This window comes from Bombus flavifrons, chromosome 17 (genome assembly GCF_040668555.2).
Source record: "Bombus flavifrons isolate JBK064 chromosome 17, iyBomFlav1_principal, whole genome shotgun sequence".
Taxonomy (NCBI): Eukaryota; Metazoa; Arthropoda; class Insecta; order Hymenoptera; family Apidae; genus Bombus; species Bombus flavifrons.
Genome location: NC_138458.1, coordinates 6,884,256 through 6,908,721, shown reverse-complemented (window position 1 = coordinate 6,908,721; position 24,466 = coordinate 6,884,256). Strand labels below are relative to the sequence as shown.

The window sequence follows — 24,466 nt, the reverse complement described above, 5'->3', positions numbered from 1 at the left end:
TAGATCGAAAATTACTATGAAGTCGAATATCGTTGAATCGATTATTTCGATTAATCGATCATTCAGAAGAAGGCAGTAAGAGAGTAGTGTGCAGTGGTTCATATAAGTGTTGTACATTTTTGAACAAAGGACAAATTAAAATAAGGTTATAGTGGAGATGGTTGGTTGTGTATAATTTGAGCAAGAAAACTAAGTAAAAACTTCAGACTCCCTCTTTCTCGTAGAACGATGTTGACCATACGGTGACGAGGCCAGCCAGATCGGCGGAAAACTACGTCACCAGTGACGGATTCCCCCGAAACTGGGACAAAGTGCAGTGTACTCTGGCATTGCGCTTTGCCGGAATCTCTCTCACTTCATGTCCTAGTACCCTCTCCCCCCTCTTTTCCCCTTTCTCTCTCTCTCTTACTCTCAGGATTGACCAATCGTCTCGTCATCCTCGAATCCTCGATCGAAACTGACAGGTAAACATCGAAATTTTCGAGAATATAGTTGGGTTACTTATATTTATTGTATGTTTTTTCTTTTTTATTATTTCATTTGTTATTCATTGTTCCATTGTTTATTAGTAGTAGCGTATTATTAGTATGAACATTATGTTATTGAATTAAATTGTAACGAAACTGAATACTGCATGTGTCTTCATAAAAATTTCTAATGTTACATGTATATTGTGTAAATTTATGTATAATACATTGAAAATTTAAGATATGTAAATTCGTATTATTGGAAAAAAGGATAAATTGAATTATATTTGTTCAATATTGTAGGTAATCAACGACGAATGGTGCAGGTTCAACAATATAGTTTCTGGAGGGTTCAGTATCATGTCAGATGGGGTTGATGCTGGTGGCGGGGAAAACGAGGTAGATTCCCATTCCTGTTCGCACGCCGATGTTGGAGAATCATCAAATCCGAGAGATGAGGAGAATTTGGATCCAGATAATGAAGCTGCCTTAAATACTAATTACGATAGTGGTGATGGTGCTGTACCAGCTTTTAGGTCTGTCATCTTCATGTAATTAATTCTTTGTATTTAAAAAAATTCCAATAAACGTTTAGATAATCAAGGTGTTAAATAGCGTATCAAAGGATCCATAACGTGTGGACAGGTGTGAAAGGTGTGAGAACTATGAAACTATAAATAAGACAGCATTCTGCGCTCATCAGGATCAATGTTTGGCTAGTGCTGAGCCAGGAGAAAGCACAGAGAATATAGAAGCTACTGAAAATGATGGAGATGGAGAAGAAACGCATCCTGGAATTCGTTCTCATAGGAAAATGTTTGAATGTGATGTTTGCAATATGCAGTTTTCCAATGGAGCTAACATGAGACGGCATAAGGTATGAAATAAATTTGCTTATGTTTTAAAATTACTAAGATTCGAAAGCTAAGCGATTTTAATGTAAGAAAAAATGAGTACTATTTATAGATGAGACACACTGGTGTGAAACCATATGAATGTCGTGTATGCCAGAAAAGATTTTTTCGGAAGGATCACTTGGCAGAACATTTTACAACACACTCTAAGACTCTGCCTTATCATTGTCCAATTTGCAACCGAGGTTTTCAAAGACAAATTGCTATGAGAGCTCATTTTCAAAATGAACATGTTGGCCAACATGATATGGTCAAGTCTTGTCCTTTGTGCAATTATCGTGCAGCAACTATGAAGTGCCTCAGGTTACATTTTTTTAATAGGTTAGTGTTTAATTATTTTAATAATATTATATTGTTTTATAATAACGTTATTTTGCTGTTAAGTGCTTACTTATTTATTTCTATTTTAGACATGGAATCGATCTAGATAATCCAGGACCAAACAGTTCAAGTTCATTGATGAATAGCTGTGCTCCAGGTGAAGCTATGCCTTCTGCTCCTCTTTCCGATAGTGGAGACAGTACTGGAAATCGTTCCGCGGATAATGCAACACCGCCAATGCACTTTCTAACACCTCACATAGAAATATCAATTCCTTATCCAGAACAAACTACAAATCAACGAAATCCGAGTCCTGCTCCTTTAAATGGAGATAGCCCGAATAGTCCTCAAAGTGCAGACAGTAATAGTAATGCTCCAAGTAGTAGTCACCATCAGTTACCAATTAACAGTAGTGGCATTCACAGGTATAGAAAAGATTACAAAATTGATTTTCATTTTTATGTTATTTTAAATTTATTTTAAATTAATTTTTTAATTAAGGAATCTTGGTGGAAGTGAAGAGGCAATTACACCTTCTATTTCATTAATTCCTATTAAGCAAGAACCAAACAGTAATGGAGCGGAAGAAAATGGAGCAACATCCAGCAATCTTCCATTACCATCTTTGATAAAGGTCTCTCCATTAAAATCCCTTCTTCGAGACGACTTACGACGTAAACTTTCATCTGGCTCAGGAAATAATAACAATAACAACAATAATAATAATGGTAACTTTATTATCTTGTTAAATTATTTATATTATTAGTACCTTAATATAACTTATGGTTCCTAAATATGAATTACATTTATTTATGTTTTGTTATGAAAATATTTATCTTAGCTATGTTCTCTAACATTTTTACTATTTTGTATTTTAAAATATATAAAGATTAATCAGGAATATGACAATCATAAATAAACTATCTTTGTTTTCCTGATACTCGATTTAATTAATATATACGATTATTGCATATATTATTATATATTATTTAAAGTAACTATTTTCATATAATTGATCTAAATATAATTTAACAGATAAATTGATTTTGTAATAGGTAATAATAGTTCAAATTCAAATCCCCATTCAAGAGGAGAACCTCCTAGTTCGACAAGGCCCGATCAACGAAGTAGTGGACTTCAATGCGCTCACTGTAGGATTACCTTTCCTGATCAAACATTATATTTTCTTCACAAAGGTTGTCATAGTGAAAGCAATCCTTGGAAATGCAATATTTGTGGAGAACAATGTTGCAACTTATATCAATTTAATTCGCATTTATTAAGCAAAAGTCATCAATAATTTTATTGAAAGAATAATATTCTTTTAAGAGCTCTTAGAACCTCGTTTATTTAAATAGTTATTATATAATATAAATTACTTTACTATAATTTATATGAACAGAATCATAATCTTGAGTTAAAAAGAATTGTTTTCTGCTATAAAGCATATGTATTACAATGTTCCAACTTAATATTTTTATTTATTTTAATATCCATATATGTAGATATTGATTAACTAGAAATCAAGTAAACGAGGTTCGAGAAATGATTTTGCAATCTGGAAAAAGTCGTGCCTTCATCAAAATACCTTTGCCAACGCTCACATTCGTCCGAAACGTGCTAATTTGTGATGGTACGAATGATCCGTCCATGGAGCTTTACTAAAACGTATTCCAGAAGCTCTATTGATAGTTTTAAACATAGTTATGTATATTTAGATAGAAAAAAACAGTGACTATATTACCAAAATGTGCTCTTTTTTTTCTATTCAAATTCTTTTTACGCACTGTTTTCTGTTTGGTTTTTTTTGTAAAATTATTTGTTAAATTTTATTAATTTTATATTTATGTAATGTGTCCTTATACATAATTTTACTTAGTTTTATTATAGAAAGGATTTTATGATCATTACAAAATGTTGTTACTTTGATTATTTGTATGTAGAAAAGAATCACGAATAATTAAGGAAAATTACTTACAAACTAAATTTCAGTTGTCAATTTATTATTATGGTGTGAAAAAAGAACCGAGCCGTGTGTTACATATAAATACAGATATATAAATAAGAAAAGGATATGACAACTAAAATATTGTGTCAGCATAAGAAATATTTTATATAAAAATATTTGTACAGAAAAGTATTAAAGTATAAAAAAGGTATGCAAATAAGAAAGTCAAGACATCATATTTCAGAAATTGATAAGAATATCAGAATAAAAATCATTATGTAGTCGTTAAAGTTAAATTTTACATAAAGGTATATAAAGTTAGAAGTTAATTGCGAACTAAATTAAAATAAGATCGGTATTTAATTATGGTCAAATGAAAATTAAATATTTGTTTCAATATAAATAACTACAAAAAAGTTTATTTCATTAATAGTTGCGAAATATGATTTCGAGACCTTAATAAGTGTTTTGTGTACGTGTGTGTGTATGTACGTTTAATACAGAATATTCAATTTATGTGCATAAATTTGTGTTATTATACTATGTTATGTAATATACAAAAATTTCGAATCACAGTCATTAAAAATTTATACTGAACTATTATAGTTAGTTTCAGAAAATAAAAGTAACAAATTACAATAGAATGTGTAATTAAATTGGGTACTCTGTACATATTCTATATTAAACAAGTACATTAAGCGCGATACGCACGATTACTGTTATCAATGGTTGTAGTTATTTAAAGATCGTTTCGTAAATTGCGTAATATTTAATATAACTACTACTATTACTATGTTATTACCATGATTATGTTATTATTATTATTGTCATTATTGTATTATTTATCGATACGTAAGTTATTTATTGTTACTTTGCATTCCAATATATTAAGTTTTAATTATGCCTCAAGCTTGACGATGCTTCTTTATTTCAAAATTTATTATTTTTCGTATTTTCCTACTATATATTAAAGTTTTATTGTTATATTTTTGAAATAACGAAGCTTTTCCAATTAATTATTTTTGTTAACAAAATTTTAAATTATCTAAATTCATAAAAAAATGTAAAATATTTCTATTATGAGATATTTTACATTGATCATGATGTATCATGTGTTTTACATGATGTGTTTTTTGATACAAAACAATATTTTTTAACACTAAAAGTAAACATTAATGAATATATAAATGATTATTATATTTAATATCTTAAATAAATATTACATAACTTTTCTTACGAATAAGAATTTTAAATTAGCATCGTCAATGTAAAACTTTCTTAAATATCTTTCTATAACAGACTGCGTGTTCATCATATTCTTGCTCGATCATACAAAAATGAAATACAGAAAATATTTCTTATTAAATTATTTTGTCTTTAAAAGTAAAAAAAGCAAAAGAGCCTGTGAGCAAATAATGTTTTTAATAATAACTATATTCGTGAAAATGTAATTAAGAAAAAAAACAAAAGAAGTACATATTCAATTATGTAATAAATTATTCTCTATCTTAGTGTGCTAGAATTAAATTTATTTTGAAAATACTAATGAATTAATGCTCCATAAATTATAAGAGAGGGGCAATATTAATTAGATTATTTTATATATACCCGTTATATATAGATTTTTATCATCCTGTTTAAAACTAATTGATTTCTTAATGGTCTAAATTGTGTGTCTACAGAAAATAATATTTCTTTCAGTGGAATTTTTTAAAGAGAACTATCATTTTTTAATTCAATGTATCAAAGCTAACTGTTACTGCATTATTATAAATTATTGAATTATTAAGATATCTGACAAAATAGTAAGATAAGAATATGTATGAATCTTTCATGTTTGATATGCATTTCACTATATTTCAAGTAATATTTCAATTTGCATCTTAAAATTTGCTGTGAGCTATTTTTTATTTGCTTGCTATATTAATGTGAGAAGCTGTCAAGATTTAAAAATTAATATATTATATCAACACATGCGAAGAAACTACATATGAATATATATTTCCATTTTATTTTATCTTGTGATTGTTCATCTTCATTTCAATAATTAATCAATTAGTTAAACTAAATTTAATTAAATCTAATATTACCATAATAATTTTAATTGATTTAGATTCTATTTCCACAAATGTAGAATTATTGATGTCTTTGTAATAATCTAGAAAAATTTTTAGAAATTCTTAAAGTACATATAGATGTAATTAGATAAGTACAATTGGATAGGTACAGTTTTTAATTATGATTTAAATAGTCTCTAGTATTCACATGCCCAAACTGATTTACTTTACGTTTATTTTGTACAAAAGTTAATTTGATTTGTAGCAAAAATATTATATATTTAATATTATATTATTATTTAAAACAATTCTTATTTCAAATAACAAGTCAAAAAAACAATAATTGAGAATAAAAGTGGTTTTCATATAAATAATTTAAAATGTTGCATATTATAAATTCAAAATATGTTACCTAACATTGTATGTAGAATATTTAAACATGAAGTAAGCAAAATAGATTTATCTGAAAATGGACCAGAAGCATTAAACTGTATGCCTTTACACTGTGATCGTGTTTAGGAAAAGTATGTAATATTAAAATTGTATTCAAATGGGAAGGTATTTTCTCTAGCCTTGCAAAAATATGATGAATATTGCATAAAAATACTTAAAACATTATAGAGCTGTCCATATTACCCTTGTTAACTTCCAATTTAAAAAAAAAATGAAAATATACAATTCTATTCATTCTTATAAATTTATGGATATAGCAACATATTTAAGAATATGATAGACAAAAATCTAAAATTGTTGATGTTACTATAACTATGGTGTAATGGGTACAATTGAAATATATCATTATTGTATATGTTATATATATATCTATACATAAGAGTCTCTCAGAAGCTAAATTGATCAACTCCACTTTTCATTAATTAACTAATTTCTTTATATGTATAATTAGGCGAATTTTAATACGCTATTCTTAAGAAAAAATGACTTACTCTCGTAAGTTCATTAATCGAAAGAAGAAGACATAATTAATGGAAAATTCTAAGATAAATTTAGAAAATAGTGTTTGTAATTTCTGTACTTTTCAGTTTATGAAGTTCATTACTCTGGCTTTATATATATATATATATATATATATATATATATATATGTATATGTATATGTACATTTGCCTTTTATTCTATAGTTTGCAAATACGCATAGCAGTATATAATTAAAATAGTTATCCTTATTTCTTTAATATTTCATCTAATTTGAGAATGATTTTACTAGATATTAGTTGTGATATTATTTATACAATTTAAAACTAGTTTACTAATTTTATATGTGGGGGGGGGGGCGAAACGCTAGAAAAAAGGAGCAAAATGCTACTATGGCGGTAAACTATTGGGCGTTGTTCTTAACACCTGTTGCTTTTTATTGGTTTTATGATTTGAGTCAATAATTGATTTAGGGAAATTCCAAACTATATGCACGAATTTAAATCATGGTACAGAGAGGTAAGTTATTTTTTTTCAGAAATGTACTTTAACTGTATATTTTGTTTAATTACTGAAAGAGGGACATATATCCATTTTTCACACAAAATGTGAAAAAGTTGTAAATTAATAAAGGATGATTAATTATATTTTATTTCATTTCTCAATATATAAATGATTTAGGTAAACACGCCATTTTGAAACGCAGACCTATTTGACAGTTAACTTTATATCTTTCTGTCTTGCAATTATTCTTTCTTTTTTCTTTCATTATTAATCTGTGAATAAAATTATATATTTGAACCTTTGAATAAAATACTTTTCAAAAGCACACTATGTCTTAAATCTAAAAATAATTTTAAAACAGAAGTTTTTAGGTTATATATGTTACAGTTACTTATTTTAAGTAAGTTTTAAAATTTTCTGATGCTTATCATTTTTATTATTTAATTATATTACAAGTGTTTCATTATTTATTTTATATTACTTTTAATATATGATTCTTTTTATTCACAGAAATTAGCAATGGGTAAAAGTGAAGAAAGAAACGGAAGCACAATACAAGCAGGAGAATCAACTTTTCTTACAAAAACATCAAGTGAAGCTAGTAAGATGTTGGAAGCTGCTTTATTACAAATGGATGACATTATTTCTGGTAAACTATGATTATTAATTTGAAATAATTTCAGTTAAGGTGTATGAAAATACATAATAATTAGCTTAGAAATTATTAGAATTATTAAAAATTAGAAGTATAGTAAGATTTTTCATTGTATAATTCCTTTGATTTATCAGCATATATCATATTTAAAAAGAGTATATTATATGAGTATATTATATTTAAAATATAAATAATAATTGGTATTAATTAATTTTAATTGACACATGATCATTAATGTTATAATATACATATATTAACAGGTGTATGTACGGAAAGTAACAATGATGGTAGTGCTGAATGGAAGGATTCTGTTAAAGAAGCCACAAAAAATCTTGTGACAGCAATTAAGAATTCTCCAAGTCCTCCTTCACCTCCAGATGCAGATACTACTAAAATTTTATTGCAATGGATGCAACCATTGGATGGGGTAAACATTTGGATGTTTATTTCAATTATATTCTATTTTGTAGATGATATAAATAAAAGAACTAGATTAAAACATAAATTCTGTTATATAAAGTATACTTAAAAATATACTTAAAAAATATAATTTGGCATACTTTGGGATTGCTAACAAAATAAGTAAAATATCAATTAGAACAGTGTTAAAACAATAGTAGTATCACCCATACTATGTTAAGCATTCTGCACTCTTTTAAGGTCTCCCTTTCCACCATCAGAATATTTTGTCACAAAATTTGTTGTACCTAAAATTATCTTAATTAATGATTTGTAAAAAATGCAAAAGAAGGGATAAGTTGATATCTGCAATGCTTTTGTAAGAGACAGTTTATGATACTTTTTTTGACTTTATTTATATAAATAGAGATTCAAATCTTCAATGTTACATATATTTTTCTAAAAAAGATTTTGAGAAATGATTTATTTGACATACTTACAAACATACCTACAAACAGATAAAGACATGAATTGAAATACAAAATGGCAAAAGACGTTAAATATTTATAATTTGGGGTAATCTCATCTCAAAATACTATTTTCTTATATGTATTATATTTAATATATATAATAGATATCAATTTTTAATTAAAAATTGTGACAAATAGTGTAATCAATAAAATCCTATTTGTTACAAATAATATGAAAATCATGATTTTCATCCTAGTTCCATATTAAATTGGAAAATTATACTCTATTAGATTATGTCTAAAAAGCAAACTTTATTTATTTACATTTATTGCATTAATAGATGTAAAAATTTTTGAATATCTATAAATATATAAGTTTAATATATATATATATATATATATATATATATATTTTATGAATTTCTAAATTTGAACATGCACTTTCTTTTGTTTGAAAATAAATATGTATATTTAAATCTACATGAATAATATAGATTTCCGAATATGACAAATTTAATCACGATATTATTTCAATAATGATGTTAACTAGAAAATTTTTTCGTATTAGGCATTTCGAAAAATAAAGAATGATCTATGTATAGATTACGTCACGTGACTACTCTCGTCTTGAGAAATTTTAGATTGGTAATTTTAGTTTCGAACAGAACCGCGTCGTGATCGTTGCATAAAAATTATTTTTTATTGATATTTTTTTGTGCAGTCTAATTTGCATTAAAACGATTGAAAATAAGGGATGAAGAAAAATACCTAATTGGAAGGAATTAGTAAATAACTTTAAGATTAAACAATTAATAACGGATTAAGAAAAGAAAGAGCTTACAAAAGATCCTATTAATAATTAAAAGAAGACAGCAAGATTAAGATTAAATGATATCATTAAAAAGAAATTCTTCTATTTATAAATCATATATAATTAAAAAAGAATTTCTTTAGCAGCACTTTACATTATTTGATGAAACAAATTCTCTGTAAAAGTCTTAAAATTTCTATATTGTCTTATATTTGAATAGAAAAATTAAGATTGGTGAAAGAAATCATAGAACTTTTTAAAGGATTAGTTACGTAAATTGATCTAGGTTCAAAGTTATTGAAGATTATGTCGGGGTCAAAACAATTGGATAGCAGTTGGACTCCTTCTGAAGAATATGATTCTTCAGGAACATCAAATTCTGAACAAGGAGAAGATGAGTTTGCAAATATTGGCTTTGTTGAGCATCAAATACATGAATCTGGCAATTGTTTTTGCCAGGTAATGGATAAGGGAATATTTAAAAAGAAAGATTAAAATATTTATAACTCGATTTTCAATTTATTTATTAACATCTAAAGTATATAAGACTTTATGAAAAATTAATCTTTCCGAAATATAAGATTGTAATTTTATTAAATATAAAATGAGATAACATTGAAATGAGAAATCATATACATTAATAATGATTCTTTTACATTTTCTTCGAGCTTGAAATAATTTTTAAAGATAGAAATATGTTGTAATGACGTACCAGGTTGAATACCATATAATTTTATGAATATCTATATATATACATATAAGCGTTTTTAGTAAATATATATATGTTTATTTACAAATATATAAATTTGTTTATAACATATATAATATATGTATTACAATTATATATGATTATAAAAACAAAATATTTATCTAGTAACTTTTATAGTTATAAGTGTTAGTATTATATTAATGATAATTTTCTAATTTATATATAAGTAGCCTTTATGTATACATAATAAGAATATAAAAAATAGAGTGTGTTTCTAAAATGTTTAGAAGAATCATATCATTTTCTTAGAGTTGTCCATTAGGTAATGCTAAAATGGTTAATCTGAGGGGAAGTGTACCTAATCTCTGTGCATCCACAAATTTAACACATATTGGGACTTTTCCACCTTTCTGTTCTGCAGTATATAATATGAGGTTTTTGTGTTTTTATTTTTTTATTGCTATTTGCAAATTTTAAATTACTGATTTTATTTAACATGGTTGAACAGCATTTGTTCAAAAACCAATAACTGTCAAGGCAATAAAGAGTGTAAAGGAAATCGAAACAATCAATCGTTAGAATTAGGAAAGAAACGACGATTGAGGAATAGAATAGTACATGAACAAAGAACTAAATCACAATCAGATCTTCTTTTAAGAAGAAAAGACTTTCCTTATTGTTGCTCTCTACAACACTTTCAAGCTGTACAAAAATGGAACGAGTGTCAGGCAAAAACTGAGGTATATTGATATCTACTAATAGAGAATATTAAAAAGTTTTGATAATTAAAATGTGTGCAATAACATGTATAATTTAAATAGTTGATCAGAGAGTAATCGATATGAATATTATATCATGAACTTGTTGTATTTAATATTGTAAATATTTATATCTTTTAATTCGTAACTAAGTTATATTAATTTATTTACGCTATGGAACTTGAGATGAATACATGAGATTGAGATGAAATAAGATTCATATATCTTAATTAATACTTAATACTGAATAATTTAAAACAAGGAAAATTTTTCATAGATTTTTTCTTTTATATTCTTTTTACTTTCTATATCATAGTATATGTATGATTTGAAATTGAATTATTTGTTTCATTCAATGTTGTTATACTAATAAATGAATTATGTTAAAAAGAGTATGTCAATTGTGAAAATGTGTTTTGTGTTGATTGATAACATAATAATGATTAATAAATTATACCTTATACATAGTATTAAATAATATTACAGGAACGTTTAAAAAAATTAGAAAATGAACGTGGGACATTACGTATGGAAGTGTCAGTTTTGTCAGATCAGGTAGATGCACAATCTAACAAAATTCAAGAATTGGAAAATATGCTTAGAGAGAAGAAGGAGTCACTCAGAAGAATGGAAGAAGCATTACAAAAAGTAATTTGGTGATTTTATCTTATATAGTGATTATATTTCTATTAATATTGCTGTTATTCTTTTATAGCATAATTTATATTATCTTTATAATTTTACCCTACTTTTATATACTTTGTTTTCTTTTTGTTTCTATTTTATTTTTATTTTTACTTTATTCCAATAGTCTTAATTTTTAAAGGAAGTACTGTCAAGAAGTGCTTTGGAAACACAGAAATTAGAGCTCCTGAGTTCTTTATCAGAAATGAAGCTTAAACAAGCAAGTTTAGAGCATGAAAATCTTGCACTCCGTAGTACAAGTCCTGTATCAAATGTAAGTTGACAAGAATTTGTATAAAATTGGATACTTCTTTGCAGAATAGGTATATAAATAGTTATACTAAATTTATGATAAAAATAGAAGAATACATTATTGTTAGCGATTTATTGCAGGGAGAGAAATTTGGGAGGCATACCAGCCAATATAGTAGTCTTCCTAGGCCACCGAGTTCTTCAAAGAAAGGTGTAGTGTTCGGTAAGGTACCCAGTTTAGTTTCTGGAGTACACACAACAGTACCATTCGCCGTTAAAGGAGCCTCCGCGAGATGCCTGTCTGCACCTACTCTAGGTTGCGATTGATTCTCCCTTTAAGCATGCATCTTTAAATGTTCTTTCAAAAAATAATTGTTCTTTTTATATGACAGGCAATCGTGGCTTTAAAATTTATATTATATTATATTCTAAAACGAGTTTTATGTTGAGTTTTGCATGAAAATGTTGATTTTTTTTGTTTTGATCTATAATGTAATTCATGTGTAATTAACATATATGATGTAACAATACCATGTATTTAAAACATTTATATGTTGTTTTGGACATTAAGATATTTATTGTATCTTCAAATTATTTATTTGCTGTTTTACATTTACTGTTAACATACAGCATAACATTACATTAATAGTGAGTCTAGTTTGATGATATTAAATTTTTTTTATTATTCTTATTTTAGCTGAAGAGGAGAAAACAATTATAGGAGATACAAATTCTCAAATAGAGTCGATTCAGAAACCTCTGGTAGAACTTACAATGGAAGAAATTGGAGATTGGCTTGCAAATTTAGGATTAGAATGTTACGCGGGTGAATTGAGGCGATGGGGTGCTACTGGAACAAAATTGTTAGAATGTTCGCAGCAACAATTAGAAAAGGAATTAGAAATTAAAAATGTTCTTCATAGAAAGAAATTATTGTATGCAGTAGAATCAGAAAAAAGTGGTGGAGCTGAATTTTTTGGATCAGATAAGGTAATTTTTACAATTTAGCGATTGAATTGTACAAACACGTAAATGTTAATGAAATTATAGATGGATAATGCAGCAGTTTTGCGATGGCTTGATGATATTGGGTTACCACAACATAAAGAAGCTTTTCAAAATGGTAAAGTTGATGGCAGAATGTTACACAGACTCACCACTGAAGACCTTTTAAATCTTGGAGTTACTGCACAGTTACATGCTGCAAGTCTTAGACGGGGAATTCAGGTACTCTTAAAATGTCATAATTTTACTTAATTCGTTACAAATATTACACTAACTACAGTAATCCAAATTAAGATATAGTAACATAAAGAAACTTATAACTTTTAAATATAACGTTTAAATACAACTTCTATTTCCAACAATTTTTGGGACTTGAGTGTCTGCGAGTGGCGCGTACGAGAAATGTAGAAGTGTTTAGAGTGAATAGTTGTAAGCAAGTCAAGGTATCTTCTGATCGAAGAGTTAGTAGCAAATGATGTTCGGTGATGGTGAGGTCTATAAGGAAAGCTAGTGATGGGTGCTGGTCGCCCCCCACCAACGGTCGCTCGCGGGTGGAAGTGGTCTTCGAACATCGTACGTGGGAAAATCCGTTATTCCCATATTTTACCGTAATGAGCAATAATCCTAAGGAACGTTTCGACTTGAAGGATATATTATGACAATTAAGGGCCTCGAGAGTAAAGAAAAAATGTTAAATCTTATAACGGTTCCTTAGGATTATTGCGGGCCCGAACAAATATGTTTAAACATTTGCTGGGCATCCCGACCGAAGGATGGATGAGAACATCTGGTTAGGTCGCGGGACATAACAGATAGATATCAAATTTAAGAACAAAAAGAAAATATATCTAATTTTATAGATATACTGAAATAAAAATATATCTAATTTTATAGATATACTGAAATAAAAATATATCTAATTTTATAGATTTTACGAGAACTAAATTTTGAATTTGATAACCTTGAAAGAAGATCTACAAATGGTAATGGAGCAGAGGGTGGTAATGTTCATCTGTGGACAAATCATCGAGTAATGGAATGGCTTAGGGTAGTTGATTTAGCAGAATATGCACCAAATATGAGAGGATCTGGAGTACATGGAGGTTTAATGATGTATGAAGGCAGATTTACTTCAGAATTACTGGCCACATTACTTAGTATTTCTCCAGGAAAAACTCTTCTTCGTAGACATTTAACTACACATTTCAATCAAATTCTTGGAAGAGAAGTTGTACAAAGGAAAAGAGAAATTGAGAGTAGCCTTGGATTCGTTCCACTTACGCTTACTGCTCGTTTAAAGGTGACTTTAATTATTTTGCAGCATAGATAAATTATTTCTTAGATGATGGTCCATAATAGTTTGTGATTAAATTACTCAGAACTCCGTTTTATTTTCAAAAATGGGAATATCTTTGAAATCTTTTATACTTTCTTACCTAAAATGAAATCATTATCATTCCACTGTTTTATCCAAAATCATAAAATTCTCTATCTTTAATTTTTATTAATCTTTAAACTAATAGGAAATATTTAAAAAGGACAGGATTATATATGTATTATAATAACAACAATTCAGTACAAATCTGAAAATAAATAAAAACTGAATCTAGAATTGGAAATATATTAGCGAATAGTCGAAGTAACAATAAATCTAAATGGACTAAAGTAACAGTTAATAAATAAAATTAGTCTATGTTCTTTAAATAAATGATATGTAATCAAACTTGTACTAAATTTAAATGTTGTAATTAAATTAGAATGAAATTGATTTAGGTACCCAAGAAATCTCAGTTTACTTTAAAACGCAAAAAGAGCAAGAATGAAGCAGATTATGGTAATTTGGTTTGTCCTTTGGATGCTTCACCACCAGGTACTCCATCAACTCCTACTTCAACACCAGGCAGCCCTAACTTGAATTCACCTACATTCTAACAATAGTCACAGATCACAGTCTCGTAAGTTTAACTCGACTAATACTAATACGAATCTTTTACTAACTTATATTTCATATTTAACAGATAGTTCATTAAATATATGGTTTCATGTATCATATAAATATTCTTTTACATTATACTTGTTATCTATTGTTTAATATTACTTACTATATCAAAATAGTAATCTTAAATTCATCATTGCATTTTTATATTTAGAATCATTTAAATTATAAAAATAGTGAAATTTTAAGATAGCAATTAAAATATTTAAACTGCAAATATTTTAGGATAGCACTTAAAATGTTTGAATTGAAAAATTGTATATCAATAACATTTTTCACTGATCTAGTTAATGACCATTTATTTTATTAAGAGCTATTATTCAAAAAAATTTTAATTTTTCGTAATTAATTTTGAAAGTCGACAAATACGAAAGAATTGGTTCTGTTGTTAATAAATAATACAAAGATATAATCATTTTATTATAATTTTTTAATTATATGTCTTTGGATATAATCTCCCAAAAATCTCAGTTTACTAACTAATATATACAAAATAGTTATATGCATATATTATATCATATTTGGGGAAAAATATATAATAAATAAATTATGATTTTTATATTAATATTCTTATTATTTTAAAAAAATATTTAATTTTCTAATAAACTTTTCTATATTTTTATCATATTTTATGTTGTAACAAGATTGTTAGGTATTACATATTTTATTTCATATTTTATTACATGTTTTATTATAATATATGATAATTTGTTCATTCACGAGCATTTATATATATTTCATATATATTTATTATAATTGTTATTTCTTTATTTATTAATAAATTAGTCATTTATTAATTAAATGCTTAAGGAGGTAAGTTAGCACATTATTGTAATCACTTATCTACTTATTTCACTTCACTTTATCATCTATTCACATACTGCACTATGTAATTTAATATATAAAATATTTAATTATTTAAATGTATTAAATACTACCATATGCTTTCCAGAGCCAGAAGATAATAGACAGAGAAGAGTTATTGGTTGCATCTGACAAAAGTAATTACGCCTGTAAATAAGAAAAATGTTCTAGGGACCATTGTTTCATCTTCTTAGACTAAGTCTTACTATTTAATCTTGTATAACAAAAATCTTTTTTAAAAAATTAAATAGACTATTGTCTTAATAGAAATGATTTTTCTAGAAAAAGTATGTTTTCAATATATTTATTTACTTTTCTATTGTACAATTTTACAATATCATACAATACTTTCATATCATGAAAAGGAAACAATATTTGCATAATGGGAACATTAAATTTTATAAAAATTACAGTACAAGTTCTAGCCGTTTAAAAATATGAATAATTAATTAGCATGCATATTTTTATGAAGAATAAAACGTAAATTGTAATAATATTTATATTACCTCTGCAGTTACCTCTGCACTTAATTTTATTACTACTTTTGTTTTACTATATTCTTGACTAAAATTAAGTAATGAAAATATTACAATATTGATCATTTTAAATTTAAAAAATTGTGTATACCAGTATTCATTAATTGAAGCTTCTAAACTGTAAACAGAATAAAAGTGTAATATTTCATAAATTTATTGAATAACAAGTTCTTGGATTTTATTTAGCTAAACAATACTTCTATATCTTATGTTATTTTCTAAATCAATACGAATAAAGTAAAATCCTGTTCTACCCTAAATGAAGGACCTTATAAGGTTCAAAATTGGATAATAAAAGTTAGTTAGAATTTAATCGCTCTTAGTTCAATTAATGACAATTAATTATTAATTCCATAACATTCTGAAAGTAAGTACAATTTATTTAATTTCAATTATAAGTCATTTAATATATAAATTAAATAATTTAAGGTAATTGAGTAAATTTATATTTTATATTATTTAACTATATGTTCGTAGATATTAAATGTTTAAACAAAATTGCATCGGTTGAAAGTTTATATCATTGTACCAATATTTAAATAAATAAGTGAAAATCACAATCTATATACCAAGTTCGATTTATATGAATAAAATTATTTTGTATAATTTAAATATAATTATCACTTTATTGTTAATCTAACCCTCTATCATATATATAAATAATTTATGTTTGTAAAATTTTATTGTCAACAAAATTATTTATTACGTAAATAAATTGAAATATTCAATTAATTTTATATATTTATGGTCTGTATATAAGTACTGTATATAAGTATGTATATTGTTGTTATATACATATATGTATGATCATATTCATTCATTCGTTTTCATTGCCATGCGCGCACGGTCGTGGTCATATACACCCGTGCATGCGTGTTAATGCAAACTCCAAACTCGCATTGTAAATAAACAATATACTATGAGCAACTGAAGTAACAAAATGTGAAAAGAACGTATAACTGTATTAACAATGGAAAACGATTGTTCAGCGATCGTTTATGTTGCGAGTGAAGACAAGGAATTATCTCTTACAATTACTTATGGACAAACAATTGAAGACCTTTGTATTAAGGTAAAATAATTTTAAAAAGCTATATTTCCTCATAATTCTATTTCTTATTATTTTGAGGTTAAATGAATATTTTATTTAGAATTTTACAAGATATTGAATAGTTTTATTGATATTTTGCAAATATCAATTAAACTTGAATGTGTGTGTTGAGTGAAATTAAAATTGAATTAAAATTTATTTTTGACTTAAACTGTTTAAAGATCTAATATAAATTTTGATGAAACTTAGACTTAATAAAAAATGTAATGTAACGTGTACAAGAATATAATAACAACTTTCTAAATTAAATTTATCCTATTTATTTTAGCAAATATTTAAATTTGCATTTTTATTTACATAAAGAATCATTTTTTAGGCCTGTAAATCTCTTGGTATAGGTCCAGTAGCCAGGCATCTTTTTACTCTTAGAGATCATTATACGAAACTTTGGTATCCATCAGCATACCCCCTGGAAATGAAAGATAAAAGCAAATATGACTTTCGGTTAAGATTTAAACCTTCAAGCTTACATAGACTGAAGCAGGTTGACATAAAAGCCTACGATTATTATTTTCAACAGGCACGTTCAGATGTTATGGAAAGTAACGTACCAGACATTGTTTATGAAAGACATAAACAAGAATTAATTGGTCTTGGTGTTAGTGATATGTATAGGTTTGTATAATGTATTTAATTCAATCACTTAATGATTTATTTATTTATATTTTCATTTTTAGTGTAATATAGAAATATTTTATATTGTTATTTATGAAATATTTTTATAAATATGGAATTTGTAAGAATTATTATTTCAATTAATTTGCTTTTTGATTCTGGTATGGGTGTTATTAATTAAATAAAGTTCAAGTTTTGTAAAACATTAATTCAATTTTTGTTGTCTTTTTATAGAGTGATGTTAGAAAAAAAAATATCAAGAGAAACAGTGCAAGCGGAATACAGAAAATATATTCCTAAAGAATGTATAAAGCGTCATGCATTTTTTATTAAAAAACCAATTCAGAATGCACTTCGTAAAATATCTGGATATGATGCAAATTATGTTAAAGAACAGTATTTGAAACAATTTGAATGTATGGCACCAAATTACCCATATGAAGAGTATGAAGCTTTAATGGATAGAGGTCTTCAAGATCCTCCAGCAAAAATTACTTTAAGAGTCAATTTTGATGAAGTAAAATATTGTGAAACAATTACTAATCCATGGATTACATTATGTGCAATTGAAGATTTATGTTTTGTTTCTATAAGGTCTTAAATTTATTGTTAAATATAATAGATAAATATTAGAAACAAGATTTAAACGTAATTTTTACATTTTTTATCAGAAAAATGTCTTTTTGTAGTAGAAACTGTATTATGCATTATAATGAAGTCAATCCTTAATATTTTTATACTCAAATATTTTTTATTATTCAGTAGTTTACTATTCAATTGTCTACAGAAAGAATAAGATAGAGGATACTATCGTTTCATAAGAAATATTTGTTTGTAAATTGTATTTAATATATTACAATTGAATACATTATATTATTATCGTTTATATATATTTTTGTATATTTTATTTTTAAAGAAAATTAAAAATATTATCTTTATCTGTAGAAATAGTTTCCTTTTTTTTCTTAGTAAAAAGCAATATTTCTTAGTAAAAATAGTTCTTGTTCTTATAAATCTTGTTGATATAAAATTATAATTGTTGTTTATTCATACTCGCAATTTCTGTGTCGTACGATTATTATAGAAATTAAATTTGATTTGAAACTATGACGTATTATAATAAAAATATCCTTTCTTAAGAAAAAAAAGTTTGCATTCAATTCATTAAGATTATATAATAAAATGTGTAAATTTTATATAAAATACTTATTAACATTTTGCGTAGCACATAGTCCATTGGTGGTATACAATTTAGAATATTGTATAATATTCTTAAATATACTATCTAAGTAAATTAAATGTAAAGAAAACTTAAAAATCAAATTTAGTACTACTACTAGTTTTCTCTTAAATATTGAAACTTAACGTAATAAAATTTAACTAAAATTCTTTTCCTTTGAGCACTGAACATCTTAATATAATATTATAATTAACACTTTTTTGTTTGTAATATTTCAGTACTTCAAATTTTAATATTTCTATTATTTTCTAGACAAGATAACACAGTGGAAATATCAAGAAAGAATGGTATACCTTCATACTTAATATTTTTGAACAATGCAATTTTAGTGTCCTTTGTTTCTGCTCTGGATGGTTACTATCGCCTAGCAGTTAAATGGACATTTAATTTATGTGGAGAAATTGTCACCCCTTCTTTAGAAAGGTTACATAAATTAAAATGTCATGGTCCAGTTGGGTAAGATTTCATTTACTTAATTTAATATAGTGTTACAGTATAAAATTTTATAAAAGTATAAGAACATAACATTAAAATTTTATTTTAGGCAAGAATTTTCATATATGAAACTCCAACAAAAGCGTGCTAATAAACCAGGTTCTTATATACTTAGAGAGAGTGAAACAGAGTACAATGTATATTATTTAGATGCATGCAATAAGGAAGGAAAATTATTTTCAAAGAGAATAGAAGAAAGGATTGAATCAGATGATTTCACTATTACTGGTGTTTCTAGTCGATACAATACATTGGCACAATGTGTCTTATCTTTCCAAGATTCCGAAGGACAGCCATATCTTTCAGAATGTTTACCGCCATCAGAATATGGTAAATTAAGAACGTTTTTTTAGTTTTATTTTGATCTGTAGTAATAATGTTAGTAAGAGAAAGAATTAACTTGCTTTTTTAGATAAATCATCATTATTACTTTGTGCTCCTGAAAGTGCAGTTAGTGAAGTTGCAGCTGATGAGCAAATAGTTGCTTCAGTTTTAGAAACTGGACCTCGTTGTGTACCTCAAAATCAGTTAGAAATTTACAAACCTTTTTTAAAAACTACTAGGATTCAACAATATTCACCAACAGCTCTTTATAGAGCAATTTGGAGATTAACTAAAGGAAAAAAATTAGAAGTTGCTCTGAAAATTTTAAAACAAGAAGAAGAAATACATTTTACAAAAGAATTTTTGGAACTTGTTGGAAAATGGTCCCTATTGCGTTCAAACGCTGTTGTAAGGTGAATAACATTTTGAATAGATTGGCACATAAAATAAATATAAATCATAATTTCCTATATTTTAATATTATATGAAATAATGTAATAATTAAAATATCTTAAGTTATAGTATAACAAATATTAGTAACGTTTTTAAATTTATGTATATCATATTTATACTACAATGACTTTATATGTTGTATTAGATTATATGGTTTAACAGTAACACCATCCATTGGGATGCTTCTGGAATTGGTACGACATGGCTCTCTTGATGAATATTTACGTAGTTCTTCTTCTCAAACTATCAAAACTGTAGATATGGTAGAAGCAACAGCTTGTTTAGCCACTGCTCTTTGGCATCTTGAAGAGAATGGTGTAGTTCATGGTAACATTAGATGCAATAAACTGCTAGTACATGCCCATACTAATAATAGTTTTGTTGTAAAACTTGCCGATCCAGGAATATTTGTATATACAGAAACAGATATTCACTGGTTACCTCCAGAAACTTATAATGATCCAGAATTGGCTAGACATAGTTTTCAGGCAGATGTTTGGGCTGTTGGAACAACAATTTGGCAAATATTTGCTAGGTAAAGCTTTTTAATAAACAAAATCTACAAATCTTTTGTTATTTCATTATAATTTTGATTTAGTTTAGTCATAGAATTGTTTTCATAGTATAAAACTATGTAGTAAATAAAATAAACTTGTTTTAATAGCATAAATTATAAAATACGTGTGTTTAATAATATAGTAATTTATCACAAATATTTTATAAGTCCAATTATGATTTAGCATTGATTTAGCATTCATTTAACAAATAAAAGTAAAATTTATAAAAATAAAATTTAATATGTGTCTGTGCTATTTAATCCTAGGGGAGCCACATTACAAGAATTCCGAAATACTGCTATTATGAAAAAATATTATGAATCTGGGAAACGTTTACCTATTCCAAATGGTTGTCCTATGGACGTATATAGGTTGATGCTTGAATGTTGGGGAGATTCAAGTGGTTCTAGAAAACAACCTCAAGCAATTATGAGAGACATTAATCAAATTCTGTATCAAGTATACAATTCTCGCAGAAGTCATACGTACGCAACAGCTTTCCCTAAAACATTTACTCCTGAATTGAAAAAATTTGAGCAAGATAACTCTGACTCCAGTGATAATAGGTCAATAAATAGTGAATCAAGAAGTAGTAGTCTTTCTACAGACAATACAAGTCTTCAATGGAATGGCACTGATGATAGTAAGAGTTTCTTTGCTATAGTAACATTGTTTTAACAAAATTTAAAAATCTATTTTATTTAAATTTTAGGCATACAAAGTTTAATTAACACCAATGATAATTATGTAGGCAGTACAGAAGACCTCTCTGCATATTTAGGTTGGTTATCTAATGCAAGAAGAGATTCAGAAGGGTGTTCAATTTCTCAAAATAACATTCCTAACATGAACTGTATTGAACACTCCACTCAAGCTCTGCGAATAGGACACCCTGGTGATTTAGGCGAGGTAATAAAATAATAAACTAATTGATTGAATATATTTCAACATTTAAATTTAATAGTTGTGACTTATAAGTCTAAAAAATAAAAATAATTTAACCAAATTGTGTTTTCTAAAAATTAATGGTTTTAATTAATTATAATAAACTTAACACATAATATTAATATAAAAATAGGTAATGGGAAGAAATGAACCTGGAACAGGAGAAGATTGTGGATCTGGAAGAAGTAGCAATGGTTCTTTAGGTCAAATGCGAGGCATTTATGAATTAGATATCGATTGTAATATAATTCTGCAAGGCAGAATCGGTCAAGGTTTTTATGGGGAAGTTTATAGAGGTACTTTGGAAAGAGAAAATGGGAAAGATATTGAACCACAACAAGTTGCTATAAAAAAATTGAAAACAAGAGCACTTGAAGCAGATATAAGAGACTTTGAAAGAGAGATTGCTATAATGAAGGTTAATTTAATGATTCAGTTAACTTTTAATTTATTTTTTGTGCAATTTAATATTAATATTGCAATATTACTGTAATAGAACTGTAATAGATATTAATCAAATGAAATTGCAGACCTTGAAACATCCAAATGTAGTGGAAATTCTCGGTGTAATATCAGAACCTGAAGTTTGTTTGGTAATGGAATATGTAAAACATGGTTCATTGCAAAGTTATCTAACAATTCACAAACAAGAATTGACTCATAAAAGACTATTAGGGTTTGCTTTAGATATTGCAACAGGAATGGATTATTTAGGTAGTATGAGTATTGTTCATAGAGATCTTGCTGCAAGAAACATTTTAGTTGCAGATGAAAATAAAGTTAAAATCAGTGATTTTGGACTAGCTCAAGTTACTGGAAAAAATGATTACTACATTTTACAAACTGATCGAGGCCTTCCTATTAAATGGTACTCTACAGATATAACGAATTTATGTGTTCTTGAGTTTCTATTCTATTCTAGAAAGCCTTTCTTTTTAAGGTATGCTCCAGAAAGTATTAGAGATGGAAAATTTTCTACTCGATCAGATGTATGGTCATTTGGTGTGACAATGTACGAAACATTTGGCTTTGGAGAAGAACCACGTTTACCCGGCCTTGATTCAAGTATAGACCGTCTTCAAAATGAACAAGAAAAAGGAAGTACTGAATTGTTGGCTGCATTAGAAAGAGGTACTCGTCTTCCTTGTCCGTCTACCTGTCCACAAGCAATTTATGTAAAGCTCATGTATCCTTGCTGGCATTTACAAAGCCATCAGAGACCAGATTTTGCAACTCTTTGCAAGGATATTAAAGATCTTCTTGCTCAATACTAAAAAGCAAAGATAGAAAATAAAAAATACATATGAAATTAAGTGTAAGTTAGGCAATTTTAACTTTAAATTATGTAAAAAATTTGTACAATTTTAATTTTACTAATTTATGGAACTTTGGTATATCTATTTGTCAAAGTTAAATTGAACTTTTTCAAATTTATGAACATTAAATAGCAATATATTAATTCAAATTTAATAATTAAGTAAATATGCAAATTGGTATGTTTTACTTAGAGTATGACTTGACCTTAATTAAAAAATTTATATGAAATTATTATTATAAGTAATTGTTGTAATTATTCAAAGAGGAAGGTATTAATGTACCTATTTCCTGTTGTCATATATTATTTACTTTAGCATTACGAAAGTAAATTTAAATTGTGAATTTGTAAAGAGATACAATTTAGTATAAAGTAGAATGAATTCCACAGAATTCTTTCCTTGTGTATATGTATATATAGGAGTTCTTTTTACATACAAGTAAATACTTATTGTAAAAAAATTAGTATCTTTGCTTTTTGTAAGAAATAAATGATCATTTCATTAATTATATCACAAAATTGAGATTAAGATGAAAAAATAATATTTGTAAAAGTTAAGTAACTGCAATCATACATATGTTTAATACAATAAACATTGAAAGATTTGTTGAATTGGTATATTAATTACAGTATCATTAAGAATTAAGCCTAAATAAGTAAAGTTCGTATAATATATTATGTATTACTGTAGTTTGTTAATATTGAAAGAAAATTAATACGCCTTTTCACGATTTTAATTTTTAAGCACAAATTTAATTGATCTCTTTCGTAGAAAAGTTTATTTCTGAAATATATGTGTATATTTATCTAATATATGTATATCTACATATAATATTACACAAGCGTACACATAGTGTTACAAAAGTTAAGATATATGTATACTTAAAATAATCTTATCTAAAATCTGTACATATGTATATGTAATTTTTGTAAACTATGTAATATGTTCTTGTCAAGGAAATTTAAAACTTATTTTGTAGTCTTAATATTTGTTTATCCTTTGTAAATATTTTCAATCAAAATATTTCGGAAATTTTTTAATATAAACTAAATGCTTTTTAATTAGGACTACATAGTATTTTTATAAAAATTTTATTACATTGATGAATAACTCTGTTTAATATTAAAA

The 24,466-nt window shown here is 26.3% G+C and overlaps 3 protein-coding genes across 13 annotated transcripts; all 3 read left to right on the top strand.

Annotated features, from left to right (window-relative positions):
- Positions 1-5: 5 nt before the first annotated feature.
- LOC138188818 (zinc finger protein ztf-16) lies at positions 6-6,594 on the top strand. Of its 2 annotated transcripts, none has more exons than XM_069130936.1 (8): positions 6-145; positions 225-464; positions 771-1,003; positions 1,113-1,344; positions 1,434-1,702; positions 1,792-2,127; positions 2,204-2,430; positions 2,758-6,594. In XM_069130936.1, exons 3-8 carry the CDS (start codon positions 828-830, stop codon positions 3,000-3,002), a joined length of 1,485 nt encoding a protein of 494 aa, XP_068987037.1. In that variant the 5' UTR covers positions 6-145; positions 225-464; positions 771-827; the 3' UTR covers positions 3,003-6,594. The 2 variants fall into 2 exon arrangements, with proteins under 2 accessions (XP_068987037.1, XP_068987036.1); XM_069130935.1 differs by having other exon boundaries at positions 44-160; positions 207-464.
- A 401-nt stretch (positions 6,595-6,995) lies between these two features.
- On the top strand, positions 6,996-16,583 carry Liprin-beta (liprin-beta 1). Of its 8 annotated transcripts, XM_069130933.1 has the most exons (13): positions 6,996-7,158; positions 7,654-7,792; positions 8,059-8,225; positions 10,497-10,621; positions 10,696-10,927; positions 11,432-11,593; positions 11,772-11,903; positions 12,023-12,197; positions 12,579-12,871; positions 12,932-13,108; positions 13,815-14,186; positions 14,660-14,841; positions 15,835-16,576. In XM_069130933.1, the coding sequence occupies exons 1-12, from the start codon at positions 7,129-7,131 to the stop codon at positions 14,816-14,818; spliced, it is 2,163 nt and encodes a 720-aa protein (XP_068987034.1). In that variant the 5' UTR covers positions 6,996-7,128; the 3' UTR covers positions 14,819-14,841; positions 15,835-16,576. The 8 variants fall into 8 exon arrangements, with proteins under 8 accessions (XP_068987034.1, XP_068987029.1, XP_068987033.1 ...); XM_069130928.1 differs by lacking the exons at positions 10,497-10,621; positions 10,696-10,927 and having other exon boundaries at positions 7,000-7,158; positions 15,835-16,569; XM_069130932.1 differs by lacking the exons at positions 6,996-7,158; positions 10,497-10,621; positions 10,696-10,927 and adding an exon at positions 7,322-7,543 and having other exon boundaries at positions 15,835-16,570.
- A 524-nt stretch (positions 16,584-17,107) lies between these two features.
- hop (tyrosine-protein kinase hopscotch) lies at positions 17,108-24,233 on the top strand. 3 transcript variants are annotated; one of them, XM_069130506.1, is made up of 12 exons: positions 17,108-17,354; positions 17,710-18,008; positions 18,243-18,602; positions 19,501-19,704; positions 19,793-20,073; positions 20,156-20,480; positions 20,666-21,055; positions 21,344-21,720; positions 21,829-21,986; positions 22,156-22,440; positions 22,553-22,890; positions 22,963-24,233. In XM_069130506.1, exons 1-12 carry the CDS (start codon positions 17,253-17,255, stop codon positions 23,294-23,296), a joined length of 3,453 nt encoding a protein of 1,150 aa, XP_068986607.1. In that variant the 5' UTR covers positions 17,108-17,252; the 3' UTR covers positions 23,297-24,233. The 3 variants fall into 3 exon arrangements, with proteins under 3 accessions (XP_068986607.1, XP_068986606.1, XP_068986608.1); XM_069130505.1 differs by having other exon boundaries at positions 17,109-17,354; positions 21,790-21,986; positions 22,963-24,230; XM_069130507.1 differs by having other exon boundaries at positions 17,125-17,354; positions 17,732-18,008; positions 21,790-21,986; positions 22,963-24,231.
- The last annotated feature ends 233 nt before the right edge of the window (positions 24,234-24,466 follow it).

Excerpts from the sequence above, each read along its gene's own strand:
- hop (XM_069130505.1), top strand. The coding sequence starts at position 17,253 with ATGGAAAACGATTGTTCAGCGATCGTTTATGTTGCGAGTGAAGACAAG. Across the intron at positions 17,355-17,709 it reads TTGAAGACCTTTGTATTAAG|GCCTGTAAATCTCTTGGTAT; the intron begins GTAAAATAATTT and ends ATCATTTTTTAG. Across the intron at positions 20,074-20,155 it reads TTTACCGCCATCAGAATATG|ATAAATCATCATTATTACTT; the intron begins GTAAATTAAGAA and ends TTGCTTTTTTAG.
- LOC138188818 (XM_069130936.1), top strand. The coding sequence starts at position 828 with ATGTCAGATGGGGTTGATGCTGGTGGCGGGGAAAACGAGGTAGATTCC. Across the intron at positions 1,345-1,433 it reads CTAACATGAGACGGCATAAG|ATGAGACACACTGGTGTGAA; the intron begins GTATGAAATAAA and ends TACTATTTATAG. Across the intron at positions 2,128-2,203 it reads AACAGTAGTGGCATTCACAG|GAATCTTGGTGGAAGTGAAG; the intron begins GTATAGAAAAGA and ends TTTTTAATTAAG.
- Liprin-beta (XM_069130933.1), top strand. The coding sequence starts at position 7,129 with ATGCACGAATTTAAATCATGGTACAGAGAG. Across the intron at positions 7,159-7,653 it reads TTAAATCATGGTACAGAGAG|AAATTAGCAATGGGTAAAAG; the intron begins GTAAGTTATTTT and ends TTTTATTCACAG. Across the intron at positions 14,187-14,659 it reads CGCTTACTGCTCGTTTAAAG|GTACCCAAGAAATCTCAGTT; the intron begins GTGACTTTAATT and ends AAATTGATTTAG.